This window comes from Gekko japonicus, unplaced genomic scaffold (assembly GCF_001447785.1).
Source record: "Gekko japonicus isolate JY-2015 unplaced genomic scaffold, Gekko_japonicus_V1.1 scaffold1640, whole genome shotgun sequence".
Lineage (NCBI taxonomy): Eukaryota > Metazoa > Chordata > Lepidosauria > Squamata > Gekkonidae > Gekko > Gekko japonicus.
Window position 1 is genome coordinate 288,551 of NW_015173183.1, and position 21,974 is coordinate 310,524.

Sequence of the window (21,974 nt, forward strand, 5' to 3'; positions counted from 1 at the left end):
CTGACAGCCTTCTACGATGTTAAGCTACACGCCTGCCGTCCTCCTGAAACACGTTGAGAACGGGCAGTCTCCTGTTCTGGAGGCAACAGGGCAGGACCAAGCAAGCACTTGGCCGACTAGGACAATGTTACAGAGCAGCTGGTCCCGCCCCAACTGCCTCACCATGTGCTTTACTTTAGCCAGTTCCTGCTGCTGAAAGCCTTCCAGCTCATCGTAATCGTCTCGCTTCTGGAAGAGATTCAAGCTCTGCTCTCGCATCCCTTGTAATTGTGCTGTAAGGATCTTCCTCTCCTGTTAAGTGTCCGATAGGCATACAGAACAGGGTTAGGAAACAAACATGGCAACACAAAAGCCAACCAGTCTAAGAGGAAGCAGCTGTGCATTCCTCCACGCCCCCCCCCCAAAAGTCCATTTTCAAGGCCCCAGGACCCTATGAGCATCTCCTGGGATTTCAGGAGCGGCTGTATGCCCCTGAACAATCCAGCCCTCTGGTGGACAGCCTGGAAATGAGGCCCTTCCATCCATGTTCACTTGCAAAGAAAGAACATCCACTATGTGCTCCAGTCATTGATTCCTGGAGAACAGCAACTGAACCACACACAGGGGAGAAAGCAAAAGGCAGAGAGACCAAGCAGCTCAAGGTATGCAGTACAGCTTCAAGCTTTGAGCCCCTGGGTGGGTGAAGGATGAATCCCCAAGAAGGTAACTATCACCATTTTTGCTCAGGCCTGCTCAAACATCTGGGGTTAGCTTTAAGCAAACCAACTTGCCTTTTCAAGATGAGACAGCTTCTCCCTCCATTCCTGGAAACGGAAAAAAGGACAAGTCAACATTGTCTCGCCTGCTCCAGATGGCTACAGGAAACAATGAAGGGGCCAAGGAAGGGCTGCCTCGCTGCAAATACCAAAGAACACTAGGAATAAACCAGGGAGAGTTGAGCAGTAGTAACAAAGTCCAAGAGCAAAGTGGCTCAGAGCTCAAACCATCTGCTCTGCACAGTTCACATCAACTGCAGGTGCTGTTGTTACATCACAGTAGGAGGGGGCTCCTTCCTTAAAGAGACAGTCCCTGAAGGAAGGAGAATAACTGAGGGACTATGCCCAGTATGGGAGATAAAGAATGAGGGGGCAAGAGGGAACTATCACCCACAAGTGTGATAATTCAGCATTCTAAAATTGATCAGACAACACATTTATTGAAACTGCCTTGTACACATTCAGACCACTGGTACATCTAACACTGTATTGTATTATCCGGCAATGACTCTCCAGAGTTTCAGGCAGAGAAGGGTACATCTCAACACCTGCTACCCAAGAAAGAGCCTTTAACTAGAGATGCTGGAATCTTCGCATGCACTGTTTTACAACTGAGCAGCCAAAGGAAGTGCTCGGCCTTCTTACTACACCCACTAGCCACCCTCTGAGCACTGTGATTCCCCTACACATGTGGGCTTCTCAGATTGAAACAAAAGTCCAGTGCACCTTAAAGATAACAACATTTATTTCAATATGAACTCACTTCCTCAGACTGTGTCATAAATACTCAAGTAACAAAGAACCCGTAATCTTCCCAAACATAACTTAAGGAAAATAATTAGTGGGCAGACCTCCCTCAGCCTTGAAGTAGGCCAAAGAAATCCATGGAAAAAAAGAGAAAAAACTCAATGGATTTTAAGCTTTGCCCAGCACACCTAGGGAAGATCCCCAGTCAAAAGTTAGGGCAGACACACCAAAAACCCAAAACTCCATTTAAGTCAATCAGTGGAGTGGAACTCAAATATTACTGCTGAAAGTAGCAAATTGCTCAGCAACTTGCAGCTGCAATGAATAATCATAATAAGGAGTTGGAAAGGATAGGCTGATGGAAGTGTATGAATGGTTTAGGAGGTACTGGTAACACATGGAAATTCAGCGAATGGGTTTGGAATAGGCTGAACAGATACCAGAACAACTCCATTAAAAATACACTGCTAAGCAGAATTTGACTATTTAAGTAAAGGAATACCATAGCAGCTGGAAATCCTTGTTGTTGCATATACAGTTGTGGAGGATTGTTTTCAATAAATGTAGCCACAGCTATTAGGCAGGACAGGTTTCTTAGTTTTAAAAAACAAGTATTTAGTGCCATGGGATACCAGGGTATCGAGGAGAATGTGTACCTCTTCTAGCAGTTTTCTACAAACCCAGAGCACACCAGGGATTTTACAGGAACTGTTACCTGGTCCTTCTTCTCAAGTGCTAAGGTCATTCCTTCTGCCATCTTGGCCCTGCTGGTCTGGTGAGCCTCATTCTGTTCCTGAAGTTTCCTCAGAGAGGCTGTGGATGACATACAATAATGCTCCCTCTAAGCTATGGAGTCTCGTGAGCAAAAATTCTACTTTGTGAGCCACTGGCATTAAAGTTGTGAGCAAGTGATTTGGCTACTGCATAAATTAGTTTGCTCTGGAGCCATCCTTCCTGAGCTAAGACAAATATGCATGAGCCGGAGGCTAAAAAACTGTGAGCTAGCTCACACTAACTCAGCTTAGCGGGAACACTGTGTGTGGCACAAGTCCAAGTAACATATGTGCATTGCCTAAAGAAAATTTTGTAGTTCTCTTCTTCATTTATCTTTCTAGTTGTCTCGCAGCTACTCAGGAAGGCCGGTAAAACGGAATGATTCTGAGCCCACCCAATCAAGAAAACAGATGTTTTATTTTGGAGAACCATTCTGCTATGCAGTTTTACAAATGGTAACACAGGGATTCCTAAAAACAGAGCTGTATATACTTTGCATTTTAAAAACTTGCACAAGAAAAAAGCTGAATGCTGTTAAGGTAGCATACGGTGCATCAGCTTGCAGTTTTATCTCAAGTAATGGTTAAATTTACAATTTTGTCTGTAGAAAACTAGGGCATTTATAACTTTAAAATTCCATAAATATTTCAAATATTGTAATTTTGTATGCAAAATATGGTATAAATGATGCCTTTTATGTCGTTACAGTAGTTAAAATTAGTTTAGGTTCAGTAGGACAGTAATTATTACACATATTTCAGTTTTTCCCAAAATATACAGGGGGGGGGTGTTTCCTGCTGTGTGCAGGGAGGACCATGTTCCCCCCCCCCATGGCTTCACAATTCCAGAAATAGGGGTGTACATTCATATCTACCTGAGCTGAAAATATACCCATATGTTTCAGCATCCCAAGTGTATCCGGGTTTTCTTGGGAAAACCAGGGGGGAAATCCTGAGAAAATTCCAGATATATTTGGGGATTACCGGTAGATCTGAAAACAGCAAGAGGTAGGAGCAGATTGCTCCCACCTCTCAGCTGTTTGTTGGGCTTTGGCAGTCCCTTTAAACTTTAGAGAGACTGCAAAAGGCACGCCCCATCCAGAAATTTTACATTTCTAATGTTGTGTCTCTTATGCATAGATTATGCAAACAAATCAGGACACTATAAATGCTGGCTAAAATTTAGCAACACGTGTTTCTCTGACATCTCTGCCCAGGTAGCGACTTCTTTGGTCATTATAGATCAGGTAGAAATAACATTGTCATTTGATGTTTCCTGGAACTGAAGAAACTCCAGCCCACAGGAACAGGAAATAGGGGCACACAACACCAAACTCTGGCAGTATGAAGCCTTGGGACTGGTCAGTCCTGGTGCCTGGCCTTCTGTTGTTGCCTAATCAATAAAGCAGGAACTAAGTTTTGCTTGCTCCACTTCAGGCTCAGCTGCAAACCTCCAGTGACCTTGGGCTGGACTTGGGTATTGCCACCCATGGTCCTAACCTACCCTCGGGCAGAAATACAGTGTGGAAGTTCTCTCTATTGCAGGAAGAGAACGCTTACTAACATCATTATGGTCTGCACAAGGACAAGAGAAAAGCCCACTGAATTGGACCCCATCTAGGTCCTTACAGTAGCCAAAAAGATGCCTCCATGATGCCTGCAAGCAGGGAAGGAACTACCTCCCCACACTGTTGCCTTCTCCCCCAGCAACTAGTATTCAGAATTGCCCTACCTCTGAACCTCCCTTTTTAAAGCTGTGTAATCTAGTGTCCATTGCTTCCTCTTCCGGTAGCAAGTTCCATAACTAATTATGCCGTCTAGTAAGAAACTCCCTGCTTTCCTCCGTACACTTCCAGGGATTCTCAAGCTCCTTTTAAAGGGAAAGATAAGAACAATACGTACAATCCTGGTGCTTCTCTAATGCAATTTCAAGCTTCTCCTTAATCTTCTGCAAGTTTCGAACCTGCTCAGCATAATCTTGGGGGAGAGCGGAGAGGTGGTGGCACCAGCCAGATGTGGACAAGAAACAAGAAAAAGGGAGGAGGGGAGGGGAGGGGGGGAAAGTGAGTGAAAATGGACAGTGATTTTCTTATTCTGAAAATCATTTTTTTCATTAAGGCAAGGCAGCCAGCCTAACCTTGACAACACACATACCACTATTGTTCACTAACTATGGAGGAGGTACACAGAAGGAGAGACTCAATTTTTGCTGCCACAAGGATGCACAAAGACCACATTTGACATGAGGATAGGGATGGATACCATGCCAGCCAATAGCTCTTGTGGCCAAACTAGGCCTTATATGTAACATGAATCAGGACATGGGCAACCCACCTGTCTTGCTGGCACACGCAAGAACTGAGTAGCTTACCTTGAAACAGGCTTCATTCTGCTCCAAAGCACTGTGGGTGGGGGGTTCCAGTTTCCTTTCTGTGCTGCTTTTGCCAGTGGAAAGGGCATGTGAAGCCAGAGAAAGGGGCAAACAGCTTCCCCCATGGCTTTTTCCACTGGGAAAAATGGGGCGGGTGGGAAACTAGAAGCCCCTCTTCCCCCCTTGCAGCATTCTACAGCCAAATGGAGCACTTTCAAAACAAGTTAACCAGTTCTTACATGCGACAACAGGTTGGGCACCCGCTTTCCAACTCCTGTCACACATAACATCCAGTTTGCCTCTTAGACTGAGTCTTGCGCCCTTTTAAAAGTCTCTCAAAGCAATCCCAGTTAGTACTTTGAGGCATAAAGTTAAGCTTTAATTGCAGCTGCCTCTAGAACCCCCTGTAGATCCTCCTGCAGAACTTCTCCCCACCCTTGACAGCATAACCACTGAGCACACTAGAGAAAAGGATCCCAGCAAATATCGAGCAACCCAACGATACCACATCACTCCCTTGTGCATCTACTCCCCAGTGTTTTGGGGTGTTTTTTTGGGGGGGGGTTGCTCCAAGAGGCCAACAAGTCCCCATGACTGATAGGCAGAGCAGTGCCCAACTCTTCCAATAGTCTACTGTGACTATTTCACAGCTGTGTACAAGATGGTATGTATTTGTATCTAATGTAACGTGTGAATGGGCCTCTATTATCCCAAAGTATCTTTGTATATACTGCAACCCCGATCTGGGTGGGCACTCCTTCAAAATACCCCACAGCTCAAAAAACTAACAATAGAGACTGTCCCCTCATTGTATGATAAGGGAGCAACAACCATACGATCCAGGGTTTTACAACACTGGTAATCCACTCAATCACAGAGAATACACTGTAGCAGATTGAAGGAATACAATCAAACAAGAAGTTTAAAAATATGCAGCTGCCTCACACCAGTGTAGATCATTGATCTAGCACAGTACCGTCTGGTAGTGAATGTTCAGGGACTTAGGCAGAGAACAGGAAATCAGTTCATCTGGGAATTCTTTTTCTACTCTGTCCAACTAGAGCCAGACTTCTTTTCAGAGAAGGAAAATCTTGGCCAGAGACAGACAAGGAGGTTACCTCCCAATTCTTTTCTGGAGCCAATTGGAGGTTCCAGTCCATCTGCTCTAAAAGATCCTGCCTCCTAGCAGACGGCCAAAGCCACAGGATGGTAACAAGCAGGAAGAAAGTTCTATTTCCCAGATTGACTAACTGGAGATGTCAGTCATTGAGCACTTGCATGCAAAGCATGCTCTCTACCAATAAGCTATGGGCCCTAGCCCTTTTGAAGTCTACCTGAGTGGTAGGCAGAAGACTATTACTTTGACATCAGAGGTTTATGGTTTCTGAATACAGCACCCTTGTTCCCAGTTTCAGCACCATGTTCACAATGCAGAACATACCAGAGAGCTTGACTTCCAGCTTTCGTATTTGTTCATTCCTTCGAAATAGCTGAGATGAGAGGTCTTCTCTGGAACTACTTCCATCTGAAGGCTTGGCACATTAGAGAGAACAAGCAGAAACACTCACTTAAAATGAGGGGGAAGCAATCCAACATACTAGTACATTTCACGGCACAAGGAAAACTGAAGAGCCCTCCTCAAATCCTGAAACAGATTCTAAAGAAGAGAAGAATACAGCTTTCCACTAGCTAACCTAACAGTAGGAAACAGGTTTATTAAAAGGAGGGCTATCTTCCTGCAATGTTTAAGTCATGGGAAATGCTCCCTTAGTTTTTCCTTGTGGCTAAAAGATACAGGCATACCAAGCCGCTCCTAGATCCTCTCTTGTGATCAGATTACACATTTTGGTAGGATATACTTTGCTGGACTCAACATGGATCTTAATCAATCCTCACATGAGATATTCTCCCTGGCAGAAATAACTAGGCAGAAGCGCCAACAATCACTGAGGGCTAGTCATGACGAAAGACCTCATGTGCTGGAGGCATAGTCATGACGAAAGACCTCATGTGCTGGACCTCATGTGGCACATCACCCACTCTCTAGGAGAGGGAGAGAAGTGATTCCCTTTTACAAACAAGTTGACTTCACAGGAAATGTTCAAGGTTGTATTTTTGTCCTACTTTATCTGTACATGTTTACATCAGACACGTTTAGACCAGGCAAAGACTTATAGCAGAGAAAAACTGGGTACAACAAACCCCACCAAAAATGATTAGCTACATTTTCTGGTTTACTTTTATTCTACAGATCTTCTACAATTCACAGAATACAGAAAAATGAATAGCTGGCTTTGGAAATGCAGACTAGGAGAGCCCTATTGGCTCAGAGCAAAGATCTATCAAGTACAACTTCCTGTTTCCAGTTGCCCCAAAGTCCCACAGTGGGGGTACAGAGATCAATGTCTCTGGCTGCAGCTGCGACCCAGCCAATGGCGTTCAAAGGTACACTGCCTCTCAACATGCAAGTCATATCTAGTTGTTCTAGCTAACAGCCACTGATGGATCTGTAGATGGAAAGTGCTGACAAGTTGCAGCCGATTTATGGTGACCCTTTTTTCCAAGGCAAGAGATCTTCAGAGGTGGTTTGCCATTGCCTGCCTCTGCATATCAACCCTGGATTTTCTTGGTGGTCTCCCATCAAAGTACCAGTCAGGGCCAACCCCTGACGGACCTATCCTCCATCATTGTAAGATTCCTAAACTAATAGCCATCACTGCCTACCTTGGCAGTAAGTTACATAAGTTAATGATGTGCTGTATGGAGATTACTGTTAATTGTCTACCTTGAATCTATTGTCCATCATCTTCACTGGTTGTCCTCAAGTTCTAGTGTGTTTGTTTGGGGTTTTTTGGGGGGGAGAAAGTTCTATTTACTTACAAAGTCATCCCCTGAATCTGCTCCCACAGATGTGATTGACTCCTTGCTGAATGATCGGGGGATCCTGGCTGCCCCTCCTGGCCGTGGTGCGGTAGCCGCTTCCTCAGCAATCTTCTTCTTCAGTTTTGCAAACATCCTTGTGTCAGGCCCTCAAAGTCAAGATTGTTCCAGATCAGATGACCAGCTAACACAGAAAGGAACTGGAGAAATCTCTCTTTATGCCTGAACCAACTTCCATCCGGTGAATTTCATTCCCTCATAGCCCTGCAGTGCTTGGAAATCAATGAGACACATATAAAGACCACGTCTAACAAGGCAATTACATGAACACACACCAGCCTATTCCTAAGAACAGTATTTTATATTTAGAATAGTAAAAAGGTAAAGGTTCCCTTGCTCGAAAGCCAGTCGAATCCGACTCTAGGGTTGCGGTGCTCATCTCTGTTTCAAAGCCGAAGAGCCAGCGCTGTCCGAAGACGTTTCCGTGGTCATGTGGCCGGCATGTCTAATCACCAAGGCGCACGGAACGCTGTTACCTTCCCACCGAAGTGGTACCTATTTAACTACTTGCAATTTCTTGCTTTCGAACAGCTAGGTTGACAGGAGCTGGAACTAGAAATGGGAGCTCACTCCATCATGCGGCACCCAGGTCTCGAACTGCTGAACTACTGACCTTCCACAGCCTGCAGTTCAGCGTCTTAACCACTTGAGCCACCGCAGCTCCTATATTTAGAATAGCCCCCGTCAAATTTTTTCAGCACCTTCTAAATTTACCAAACCTTCACCTCTCCTCTGTCCACCCACCCCACAAACTCAATAAACTATCTGATAACTGAGCATGTGGAAATTCCTTTGTGTTTTGACATGGATCCCACAATGCAGTGCAGAAGAGTCTGTGGGATGGGGGAAGGCTTATTAAAGATCTCTACAAGAAAATTACCTCCTCCTCTTTGCCCTTCTTACTGCTGCTGTCTTCCCTGCCCAGCTGCTCTGAAGGACAGGAGTGCCTCAGCTCCTTCCTCCAATTGCAGCTTCATCCTGTGACAGAGAAATTCTCCCACTTCTATTTGCCTGGCAGGATCAGCTAGTCACTAGTAAAGTCCCATCATTCACAGCTATCCTGTAGGTCTTGAGACCCTCCTAGTAGGTGCATGGAAACTGGGAAGGCGTTTGAGAACTTCAGTTTTAACAGGTACCTTGTTTAGGAATTCAAGATCACTGACAGGTGGCCATGGACTGAGTGAGCTTGTAGTGCTTCTGAAAAATAAACAAAGGGCCATCTTCCAACAAAGGGATATTCACAGTTGTAAGGTAACTCTTTGGACAGTTCATCCAAAACCTTTACCAGACTAAGTATATGGTCAATATCATGGCAGGGCAAAAGTGAGACTAGCCAGGATTTTAATCTGACTGTAGCTGAATCAGAGAGGTACCATTTTATGGCATGATCCAAACCCTACCATTGAATGCTTTAGGAAGCCAAAGAACTCCAAAACATGCTAGTGCCAAGCTGCGGTGGCGGTATATCTCCAGGGCAGAACTGGGCTCCACTGGGTCATGTTAGGGGTAGGCCAAGGAGTATTTTAAGCCTCCTCGGTCTTTGTCAAGCCCCCTAGTGCAATGTAATCCAGTGACAACTTCTGACATAGCTTTAAAAATTCCCATAAAACACATGCAGAGAAAAACACAACTGCCTCTCACCATACCCCCCCCCCCAAGCACTAGCACAGTTTAGCACCAACTAGGTAAGTGCCATCAATCACAGCCCTCCCAATCACTACATAAAACCCAGCCAGGACAGCCAGAGCTCAGACTACAGTGTGGAGCTCATGTTGTACATATTCTCAGAACACAAGTGGGAGTATTTGGTAATGGGAACCCTGGCGAAGGGCCCCTTTATGCAGAGTGCAGCATACACAGCCAAGGCAGGGAACTGCCACTGCTGTAGTATATAAATAACACTGCTCTGCACCAGCTCCTTATAGCTACTCCACCTCTGGACCCAAACAAAGTCAGTGTGGTGTAGTGGTTAGAGTGCCAGACTAGGACCTTGGAGGCCCAGCTTTGAATCTCCAGTATGCAATGGAAGCTAGCTGGGCAACCTTGGAATAGTCATACACACTTACCTACCTCACAGGTTCCTGCGAGGATAAAATGGATGCGAGAAAAGTGATGCAAGCTGCTTTGGGCCCCCAACAGGGGAAAAGATGTAAGCAAGGGGGGCTGCCCAAGCTGGGACCATGGCTAGTGCCCCCATGACCACTCTGTTTATGCCTCACCCCACCCCACCCCCAATTGCTAGCAATCAGTATATAGTACAGAACGGGGAGGGGGAACCCTTGCATAGATGGTGGACAGCACTGCATTGCACTCTCAGCACACTAACATGTCATGCTAACACATCCCTCTGCAAGCAGGGGATACGGGCAGCACAACAGACTGAGGTGACTGTCAGCCATTTTACCCCATACACTACTACTTCTGGCCACTAATGATGCCTACTGCCTCGCTTGAACAGAACCCATGCCGCCCCAGCTGACATCATGCAGAAAATTTTGATCGATCTCCCCACAAGGGATGGGTTAAGTAGTGTCAGCTCAATGACTATACCACATCCCCCCAAGAGGTGCATCCCACCATGCTGAAACCTCTAAGGGGAAACTGCAAATGCATCATGTGCAGAATTCTGGCATCCACTTGTTGTTTGCTGCTGCCATGGAATATTGCTCACTACCGTCCATGTGTCTCTTTAGACTCTTTGCAAGCAGCCCTCCAGAGGAAGAGGCCAGGGTGGGCTCCATTCACATAGTGCAGTGCCAGTCACCTGCTGAGCCTACAACACAACCAACAGCTGAATGGCCAGTGTGCATCTAGCTGCTTTGCTATGGGGGTTGCCAATTCGCTAACACATCCTGGCCCCCTTGCAAGCTGCTTGGCAGACAATTGTTTGACCAGTTGTCTCCATCACTATCATGGGCATGCAGTGATAGGCCAGTGCTACCTGTGATCCTGAAGCCTGTCAGAGGCACACAGGTCTTCCAGGGAGAAGGCAGCCCCATTCATCTGCCTTGCTTTCAGAACCATATGCCTGACAGTGGTCACAGCCATCTTTCTGTTTGACTGGGGTTTGACAGACTAGGACTGGTTTCTACCCTATTGCTCATTACTAACCTCAGACTGGGAGACTGGACATAAGAAGAGATTGCTGCAACAGACCCCTGGTCCACCCAGACAGGCATAGTGTTTCACACGACAGCTAACCAGTTGCCCTGGAGGGCCAAACAAACAAGGGATAGGGGCTGATGCCCTTCCCTGCTGCTGCCTCCTAGCACTGGTATTGAGGTTTGCCCTCTCTGTAGATGGACATTCCCTTCAGTCAACATGGCTAGAAGCCATTGATGGATGATGACTCTGTCTAACCCCCTTTTAAAGCTATCTATGCTACTGTCCATTCCCAAGAGCCAGTTTGGTGTAGTGGTTAAGAGCGGTGGACTCTAATCTGGAGGACTGATTTTGATTCCCCACTCCTCCACATGCAGTCAGCTGGGTGACCTTGGGTCAGTTACAGTTCTTTCAAGAGCAGTTCTCTCAGAGCTCTCTCAGCCCCACCTACCTCAGAGGGTGTGGGGAGATGAAGGGAAGGAGATTGTAAGCTACTCGGAGGCTCTGTGTGAAGGCCAGAGTATAAATCCAACTCTTCTTCTTCTACTATCTCCACTAGTAGTGAATGCCACAGTTCAATTACTTGTTGAGTAAAAAAGTATTTCCTTTTGGTTGTCCTGAAAATATTTCCCAAAAATTTCATTGGATGCCCCCAAGTTATAGTATTAGGGGAGAGGCTGAAAAATCTGCTCTCCAATTTTATAAGCCTATACATTCACCTGCCCTGACCTAGATGGCCCAGGCTAGTGCAGTCTCATCTGATCTTGGAAGTTAAGCCTGATCAGCCCTGGTTAGTACTTGGATGGGAGTCCACCAAGAAAGTCCAAGGTTGCTTTGCAGAGGCAAGCGTGGCGAACCACTTCTGAATGTCTCTTACCTTTAAAACTCTACAGGGTTGCCATAAGTCAGCTGAGACCTGATGGCACTTTCCACCACATGTTCACCCAAAAAGTGCAGAGGCATGTCCTCGCAAGGGAGAAGTGAAGGCTCCTTAACTTTCACATCCCTCCCCCACATCACTGCTGATATCCTATAAGCCATGCAGCCTGTATCGGGAGGGATGAAGCACAAGGGTTGCTGAGATGAGGAGGAACAGGCAGCAGCCATGAATCCCTGACTGTAATAGGGGGATGCATGAAAGTCTTTCAACAGTCCAGGGGACTGCCTTGAAATGGTTTTCCTCCTTTCTTCATGGTCAGGGACAGAGGGTGGCGCTGGGCAAGAGGGTCTCCCCGCGGTACCCGCTAGAATGTGGAGTGCCACAGGGGGCGATCCTCTCGCCAATGCTATTTAACATCTACATGTGCCCCCTCGCCCAGTTAGTCCAGAGTTATGGGCTGGGTTGCCATCAGTAGGCTGATGACAGCTTTATCTGTTAATGGACGGTCATCCGTCCTCTGTTCCTGGAAATCTGGCTGAGGCTTTGGATGCTGTGGCTGGACGGTTGCGGCAGAGTCAGTTGAAGTTAAATCCATCAAAGACAGAGGTCCTGTACCTGGGTCGTGGGGGTTTGGAGGTGGGCACCAGGCTTCCCACACTGGAAGGGACACCTGTGGTGCTGGCCCAGTCCGTGAAGCGCCTGGGAGTAACACCGGATACCTCCTTATCTATGGAGGCCCAGGTTGCTGCAGTCGCCAGATCTGCATTTTTCCATCTTAAGCAGATCAGACTACTGAAGCCCTATCTCGCCCCCCAGGACTTAGCTATGGTGATGCATGCCACGGTCACTTCCAGGCTTGATTACTGCAACTTGCTCTACACAGGCTTACCCTTGAAGCTGATCCGGAAATTACAGCTGGTATAAAACACGACGGCATGCCTGCTGACATTGACGCCTGCGCGGGCTCATGTTCAGCATGTGCTCTGTCAGCTGCATTGGTTGCCGGTTGAGTACCGGATAAGAACATAAGAGATGCCAATGTTGGATCAGGCCAAAGGCCCATCCAGTCCAACACTCTGTATCACACAGTGGCCAGAAATACCAGTGCCATCAGGAGGTCCACCAGTGGGGCCAGGACATTAGAAGCCATCCACTTCAATGTGTTGGTAATTACCTTCAAAGCCTTATACGGCCTGGGACCAACATACCTAAGGGACTGCCTCTTCCCATATACACCTTGGAGAGTGTTACCCTCGGAGAGTCAACATCTCCTGGTGATCTCTGGCGCAAAGGACGTCCGCCTAGCCTCGACCAGGGCTTTTTCTGCCCTGGCCCCCACCTGGTGGAACATCCTCCCTATTGAGATCAGGGCCCTGCGGGATCTTATGCAATTCCGCAGGGTCTGCAAGACGGAGCTGTTTCGTCAGGCCTTCTGCTGAGGCAGCAGGCGTCCACAAATAGCCCCCCGAGGTTGCAATCGCCCACCTACTGATAACCACCCATACCTAGTTACATCAATGGGCCAGATTCTCCCTACAGCAAGCATGACTATTGATTTTATATGTTTTAAATTTTATTGTATTTATTGAAATGTTGTGACCCGCCTTGAGCCCGTTTACAGGATAAATGTGAAAAATAAATAAATAAATAAAACAACTGGTTGAATTGTGATTGCTGTGTTGTTGTTTTTACCAGAAAAAATGTTATGACGCAAGATAACTTGGGTTTGTATGATTTCTCTATATCACCAACATGGCAAGAAGTTGAACCTGAACTGCTGATACTCATTGTCCCAAGAAGAAGGTTGGGGCCTTATGCATTTAAAGCAGGTGCTTTGTTGCTAAACCACAACATAAAACACTGATGCTGGCTTTATAGGGAAAAAAACTGGATCCAATACCGAGGAATCTGAAATACATTTCTAGGCCTGAAGCCAGACAAATGTCCTTGTTTGGATGCCTTCCTTGAAAGCATAAAAAATTTAATTTGTACAGGAGCCCAGAGAAGAAAACCATTTCTAAGAAGATGTTAAGAAATGCTTCAATTAGTTTTACACCTGGCCCACAGAGTGGCTGTTCCTTTACACAATATTAAAAACACACCTACAACCCTACAAGCAACATTAATATGTCACCTATCACAGCTTTGTTTAAGGATTTATTATTTATTTTAAATATTTATATTTTGCCTCCTTGTGCTCATATTCCTAAGGAGACAGATAATAGATGTTTCAGTTGAAAGCACTAAGGGAGACTGACAAGCTTCGGTCTGCTGCATGATTCATGCCTGACATTTCTAACTCTGTCAGGGTAGTACAGTGACTAAAATATCAGGCTAGGACTAAGGAAATCCAAGTTCACTATTTGCTCTCCCTCAACCTCACCTACCTAACAGGATTGCTGTTTTAATTCATTGGTGGGGGGAGAATCAAGTGCATTGCCCTGAGCTCCTTGATGGAAGAATAAAAGTTGAAAGACACTGTGAACACAACAGCAACCAATCTGAGGGGAGGCCCTGCTCAGCCACATCAGGGAAAACATCAGCCTTTCCATATACCTGACACCATCACCCTGAGCAACCATGAATTATTAACTGGGTCCCTTCACAACTTCGCTGATTGCTCGGCCACACTGATCCTCAGAAGGTCTTATTGATATTATCAGACCAATTGCTGTACTAGGCAAGGAAAACCCGTGGTGATGGGCAAGCTGTCTTTCTGGTGAAAATAACTGTTGTTACCATTCTTCTCAAAGAAAACCCTCAGAAGCCACCATGAGGGTTTTTGAGAATGCAGAGAATTAGCTTGTATTTCCTGTTGCAACTACCTTGAGAATAATGTTGTCCAATGATGTCTATTATTTGTTTGGACAACTTCTTTGCTGCACTTCCACAGAACCTGCTTGAGGCAATTTACAAAGTGAAACTTTAAAAAACAACCAAAGCCCTAGCATTAAAATCCCAGCCAGATCATAAAATGCCGAATGAGCAAGACCATAAAATGCTGAATACATCACAGTTTAGAACGAGTCTCAAAGTAGGTCAGACTGGGAGTGGACTCCATTGATGACACTGGGCCATCCTGCAGACAACACAGACAGACGAACAGAACACAAATAACTTTAAAAAAGAAGAAGCAGTTTCTTCCTTGCACTAGAACTGCAAGTTCAAGTTCCAATAATCAGTTTAGGCTTGGCTCAACCACTTAAAGCGGATTCTTGGTAACCTCAGCTTTACATGACAGAAATAAAAATTTTAAGTCCAGTGACACCTTTAAGACCGACAAAGTTTTATCCAAGGTATAAGCTTTGTTGGCCTTAAAGGTACCACTCAATTCAAACCTTGTTCTGCTGCTTCAGAACAACACGGTTGCCCACCTGAATGCGGTAACTGAAGAAGTGCGCATGCACCCAGAATTAAACTTTGTTGGCCTTAAATGTGCCACTGGACTCAAACTGTGCTCTGCTGCTTCAGACCCGCCGGATTCTGTGACAGAAATAAAAGTGCCTTTGAAGACTCCCCCTTCCCCTTTCAAACAGAAATTAGAACTCTCACATCCAAGCCCTCCACGAGTACAAAAGCTGTCACGGGCGCTTCACTAGAGTTTACCCGACTCTCTGAAAGGACCTTTGTTACTGACATTGCCCCCGCCCACTCCTCCTTCGTATTCACCGTAACGCCAGGACAGCCGCCTCCTCGTTCAGGAGACACCTCCACGTCGGAGTTATGACAGCAAGACCAGGCAAACCCCCCCCCCCCCCCCCCAACATCCAATTCGCCAAAAACGAAGTTCCACCCAAGTCAACCCTTCTCAGTCACCGCGAAGAATCTAGTCCAGCCCCCGACGCAGAACTGTTATCGACCCCAGCGCTCCTCCTGCTACCGGAATGCCAGAGAACTGTCACGAGGCGGCAGTCTACAGCCCCCTTCACACGCACGCTAGACAAAAGACAACCTGCATTAACCTCCCCTCACAACTTACCGGCTGTTCCTCACAGGAACGATACTACCCCCGGACCCGGAAACGCCGTCTCTACAGGCTGGCGGAACTGACGAAAAAGGGATCGATGACGCAAGCGCAAAGAGGAGGGACGGGAGGAGATGCAGGGGGCGGGACGGCGCAAGAGGCCCGCCCCTCGCGTGATCGGGAAAGCGCGGGGAAAGGAGAGCGGTGGTCTTACCGCCGTAGCGCTCGCTGTAGGCAGCCGTCTCGGGCGTGGCGAGAAGGCAGGCTGCGCTCTCTCGGAAGCGGTTGCGGAGAGAGCGCTTTTCCTCCTGCACAAATAAGGCGAAGCCGAATTAAAGTCACCTCGGCGTTTTTTGTTTTTAACCGGACCGTATTCGACCGACCAACTTGTGAAAACGAAGGAAGTTGTATTTGAAGGCGATCTGGCTGATAATTCCATAGAGCCAGTTCTGAAGCAGTAGAACAAAGTTTTGAGTCCAACACAAGGTTTGAGTCTAACACAGGTTTTATTCAAGGTATGAGCTTTCCTGTGTACTCACACTTCTTCAGATAGTAACAGTTCATACATATAGACCGTAATGAAAATGTTTTAATATCGGTTGCATCTGTTAAAACATCTTCATTATGTTGCATGCTAATTTGCTGCTCAACCTCTGTCGATATGTATGAACTGTTAACTTCCATTTCAATGTATCTGATAACGTTTAATCTCTTTTACCTCCCCACCCAGGTGCTCATTTTTAAGAGGAGACATGGGGGGGGGGTTTGAGTTTTTTAAGCATGGGCATTCATCACCTACAGTACAGAACAGAGCTTCTAGGTGAGAAGGATGAGCTCCAACCACCTTGTCCCCTCATCAACTCTCCTACCAGAAGATGTGTTCCCCAGGTGCTCTTGACTCTTCACATATCTGTTTTCAAGAAAATTAACAGAAGTTCTGGAACTGGACATTATTAGAGATGTATGATCACACTGTTCTGTTAAGGAGATCAAAGCTTCATAGCAGTTTACATTTCAAGATCAACAGTATATCAAACCACAGACCTATAGAGAAAGGAGACTGCAACCAACCACAGAATCCTTAATATGCCACTACCAAGAACATGCTAGCCTCATTTCTACCACAGACAAATTTCACCCACAGGAGATTGGGCCCAAATATAATGCTGCAGAGAGAGCAAGAGCACGCGAGAGAGAGTGTGTGCGCATGTGTGTGTACACTACCCTTATAGCAGCGGCTTGGTTTTATAGGAAGTACCAGAGACTTTCAGTTTTGTGTTTCTTTACAGATATATCATTGAACCTGTAATATGAACTTCTGTGAGAACAGGTAAAAGACCAGGTTCACAGCCACACCAGTTAAAAAAATAAAGTATTCCAGTGTTTGTACCAGCCAGTTGCAAAATACAAAAATTATCATTTTGCTTTCATTCTGCACCCAGATAATTAAACTGGGTTGATCCTCCTCATCCAAAATGAGAACCAGTATAGTATAATGGCTAATGTTGGGCTTAGCCCTGGAAGAACCAGGTGCAAACTCTAATGTGAAACTGACTAACTATGAGCTATTCATTCTCCCAGCCTAGCCTACTTCACAGGCTTGTAAGGTTCAAATGGAGGGAGAATATGCATGTCACCCTAAGGTCTTTGAGTAAGAGCGGGATAATGATATAAAGTGATTAAGACAACCTGCTATTTAACCACCACTAATGGCCAAGGCTAGGTTTTGACAATAGCCTATGACAATATTGATGACATTGGTCAATAATGTGCTCTCATCATCTGAGAAACATCACTGTAGTCACTGCTGCAAATAAGCTAGGATTTGCAGTTCATAAGATTCTTTTACATACCGTATTAACTGCCCAAGTTTGCAAACTAACTCAGTGGCCACAATTTAAAAGCTTTCAAATGTTAGGCCCTAGAACTTGGGCACTTCTTAACTACATTTTATAGAAGCATGACTGCTGCCAACCCACATATTTGACATACATATAAGTAATGTTTGGTGTTTACAAAGTGAAGAGGTCATTACATTTTTTTTCTACCAAGTGTTCATGCTTCACATACCTTAGAAAAACAAAGTTAGGTAATGGGAAACAAACTTAGGTGCTTAAATATTTAGTGCAAGTTCCTCTAAACAGAGAAACAGGAATTTCATATCAAACAATTTTATAAATAATTACACTTAATTTGCTGTATGACGTTAGGAAGTCATGTGTGCCATTTTGTGAAAGTTTTTTTAAGACACTGAAATAATTGCTGTTGTAAAATTCATTTCAAATTAAGTTACCACTGACATTTTTAAAAACCTGAAGGAGTAATGTGAAATTAAGTAGGGCAGTGACAGGGCAACAAAAATCTACTCATTGGTCAGCCAGGTTTTAAACCTGTTTCCAAGTCACCTGATTTTAGGGGAAAACCAGATCTGCTAATCCTAGAACTGGGCTTTAGGACTTCAGGCCATGAACAAGGGCATCATTGCAAACTATGCTGTTCTGGAATAGAAGATTAGTCTGAACACTTTCAGACAACCTTGCAGTTAATAAAAGCTTCATGAGCCCTCGAGCTTCTCAAATATACTATTGGAAGGCTGATCAGAGGATAGACTAGAAGACTGAAGAAAAATGAGAAAAGATCAAAAATCCCTTCATTTGTTTATAGCCCACCTAATCCTGAAAACTCAGAAACACACAATTAAGCAAATATCTTTATTGTATACTGGTAATACATAGAATTTGAGTGGGTCTCGTACAAAATTCATGTACAGTAATTCACAACTGATGAATGTACTCACATTCCAAGCAAACATTAACCAACGTGAAAGTCTTCAGTACACTGACAGCAAAACCCCAGAAATGTCATCCTTGTCACTTAATACAACACAAATCAGTATTTTTACAGTGTTTTGTTCCCTTGATGCTATGTCAGCTCTGTAGAGAATCACAGTGTTAGCTCTGAAATTTATTTAGTGGAATAAGTCTTCCAAACAGCAATGAATTGAGGATAGTGGCAGAAACTTTGGGTTTACAAAAAGATGGCCACAGGCCCTACTGTTACCACCTTGCCGAGATAGCTTTTCACTGAACCCTTGGAAATACATCTGCATGAACCACAGCATGAATCAATATCAGCCGACAAACTAGGAGAAATATCTGATGGAGTGAATAAGGTAACATTCATGGTTGAGCTTATGGCTTCAGTAATTCAGATGCTTTAGAGACAAAGTTTGTACAATATTACAAGAGACAGACATCAGATTTCCACATCAACTGGGGACTATGGTGTATAAGCAATAAGTCTTGGCAAGGAAAAAAGTATCATTTACAACCTTGTAAACAAGAATGGTCCCTGATCTCCTCAGCATAAGAGAAGCATCGCATCACACTGGTCAGATCAGGAATTGCTGTAAAAATCTCAAGTCATAATGTAGATAAACTGGCACCAAGACGTGGTTATGTAACAAAGGTAACAGTGGCTTTGTGAACCATTACAGAGGTTTGTTACCCTACAGCATTATCACATGCACTATGGACTAGCAGCACTTAGAACAGGTTTGGTACATGTAAAACGCTTGTGCTTCAATCTCTTCGTGAAAGAGATCCTAAGATACAGCTGTATATTCCCTACAACTGGCATCACAGTTCAACAACATTTCAATTACAGACAAGCATTTGCCACAGATTAAAATTCTTTTTACTACTAACGAGGCAAGTTATTACGATTTCCAAATAAGATGTGTGTGTTTTTTAAAAAAGTCATTACTTTCTAATACAAGCTTATTTTTTAAAAAATCACACAAGTTTGTCGACATTGTGCCATTCGAGGTGCAGACAATGGGACTGACTTTAGCTTGTTAAGACTTGTTGGTTAGAATTTCACTGGGAACCCAGTCCTAACAAAACATTACGGAGACGGAAAAAATTATTCTGGTGCACTCACAGCTTTTCCTGCCAGCGGCTTGCAGTCTGATAAAATGCTTTCTGATTTGAATTCATTTTAATTGTGCAGCAGAAATCAATTCTATTTGAAGCTATTGAATTTATATTTTCTTTTGCATTATCCTAACGTGCTCATATAACCAAAAAGACTAGGAGAATCACTACAGCCAAGAATACACTACTTTGATATAGCCAAACAAAGCATCTGCAGAGCTAGAGACTTACAAGATCTATATAAGCAACCAAAATATGCATAAACGTGCAAAATGGCACTGAGAGTACAGGCTTAAAGATCCACAACAGAACCAGTAAACTGGCCCTAGTGATACCAGAATTCAAAGCCACCAATAAAAATTAAGCTAGAATCCAATAAGCAACTTCAGTACTTGCTCAATATTAGTTCCATCAATTTCATCATGCGATGTCAAGCAGTTACATACCCGTTCCTATCCTTCCCAGTTCTCAACGGAAAGGAATGCTGAAATAGTAACTAGTTTTTTTTTAAAAAAACCCGTCAATTTACAATTGTTGCCAAAAAAGCAGTACATCCTAAACAATCTGTTTTCTATTTCACTTTCTAGAGAAACACTTCCCCTGCCCCAGTTCTTTCCTAACCCTTCCATTTGCCAGCTCAACAGGGCAAAAAGTTGTTTGTTGTGCTTTATGACTAAAAAGGCATAGAGCAAATGACATACAAGACCTTCTTCATACAAAGCAGATACTCTACCACTGAGGCATAGCCCCTCCCCTAACATGCTGGATAGAGCAGATTTTGGTGAGTAATGTTTTGGGTCTGCTGCCTAGCTTAGCATGGCTCCAGTGACTTAATAAAAGCCTGAAGAAACTTGCAACATAAACACTGAGAGCTTTTCATTGAAGCAAGCAGCCCAACTGTTTCACTGGCGTTCCCAAGTGTGTTTGAGACTTTAGCTTGGCAAATACAAAACATTCCAAATTAGAAACTACGCATGATTCCAGACCAAACTGGATTTCTGAAACTCCCATCAAGGGTTGGTTTGGTTGACATTGCAAGAACATAATACAGGAGAAGACTCACTTAGACTGAATAGCCACTCCGAGTAGCTTCTTTATGCCTAACAAAAGACTACATTGAAATGTCCACATTAATGACAGCCAGCTCAGTAGAGCAGAAGGATGAGTGGAAGTCAGCTGTATTTATTCTCAAAGGCTTCTCAGTAGAAATTTGGGAGATGTTGAGATCACCACCCACGAGAATCAGAAGTGTCAAGGTACAAGGCAGGTGAAAAGTAATTTCTACTGTAAGTCTCATCCTACTGATCCCATGGCCAGTATTTCAGTATCCTGGTCTCCAATATCCAACAACAGATGAAGACCAAATAAAACCAATTAAAATGTTAATGCTTCAAGTTGGCCTACCACCCTATGATATCTAGCAATCCCCAAAATAGCAGTCATTTGGTAGAGTGGCACACAGTTGTCCCAACATGAACCTAGCGTATACTGACCATAAGTCCATCAAGGTCAGTAGTGTCTACTCAGACTAGCAGGGGCTCTCCAGAGACATAAGCGAATGTCTTTCATTTCAAGTCCTACCTGATCCCTTTAATTGGAGATGCCAGTGTTTGAACACTGGCACCTTCTTCATACAAAGCAGATACTCTACCACTGAGGCACAGTCCCTCCCCTAACATGCTGGATAGAGCAGATTTTGGTGAGTAATGTTTTGCCCTTTACTATAGAGGTTCTCAGATGGTCACCAACAACAGCAGCTGTGAGACCTAACATAGAAAGAATGTCTGTATTGGATGGTGTCTTCATAAAACAAGAATTAATATAGTTGCTGCCATTAATCCAACTACTGTATAGAATTTTGTTATGAGTGTATTTAAGTACATAAATACTCACTAATAAATCTTCCAGGAAGGAGCATGCGTCAGAGGTGCCTGCAAAAATTTCGACAGGATTCTGAAGCTGACTAAATGATAAACTAATCAAAATCTCAAACAGCAAGAATCCCTAATCATTCTCCCTCCCCTTGAACTTTAGGCCAAATCCAAATCCCTTTATTGGCATAAAAGAAAAGCAAAATACCACAAGACAAGTTTACAGAGAATTTGAATTATAAAATTAGTCAAACATGATAGAAGAGCTAATCTTTTGCTCCCTGATTATTATGGCATCCAAAAGGTACCTTGTAACTGAGCTTGTAATATGGGGACATTGGTCAGATAATAAGAATGATACTAACTTCGCCTCAGAAAAACCATGGCAGGTTGAACTTTAGGCAATTTAATGGAATCAAGTCAAAGACACTTTCAAGAAAAAACATTTTCACAAGGCTAGTGAATATCAAAATTATTTTTGAGAGCTACCTGAATTTAGGAACATTCTTAACATCGCCCTTTGACTCTGAAAACAGCATTTTTTCCTGATCTCCAAAATGGTTTCCTTGTGGCCATTATTTAACATCAAAAACAGTTTAATCAATGATAACTAATCCAGCAAGACAAAACTCTGCT

General features: G+C 44.3%; 1 protein-coding gene across 1 annotated transcript in view; it reads right to left on the reverse strand.

Moving 5' to 3' along the window:
- GOLGA1 (golgin A1) overlaps positions 1-15,578 on the reverse strand; it is a 32,043-nt gene extending 16,465 nt beyond the window's left edge. The window contains exons 1-7 of the mRNA XM_015422594.1: positions 15,548-15,578; positions 7,527-7,798; positions 6,088-6,178; positions 4,178-4,252; positions 2,218-2,315; positions 771-803; positions 163-291 (exon numbers count right to left, since the gene is read on the reverse strand). Coding sequence (XP_015278080.1) covers positions 163-291; positions 771-803; positions 2,218-2,315; positions 4,178-4,252; positions 6,088-6,178; positions 7,527-7,661 — 561 coding nt within the window. The 5' untranslated portion in view covers positions 7,662-7,798; positions 15,548-15,578. The remainder of the gene's footprint in view (positions 1-162; positions 292-770; positions 804-2,217; positions 2,316-4,177; positions 4,253-6,087; positions 6,179-7,526; positions 7,799-15,547) is intronic.
- Positions 15,579-21,974: the final 6,396 nt, after the last annotated feature.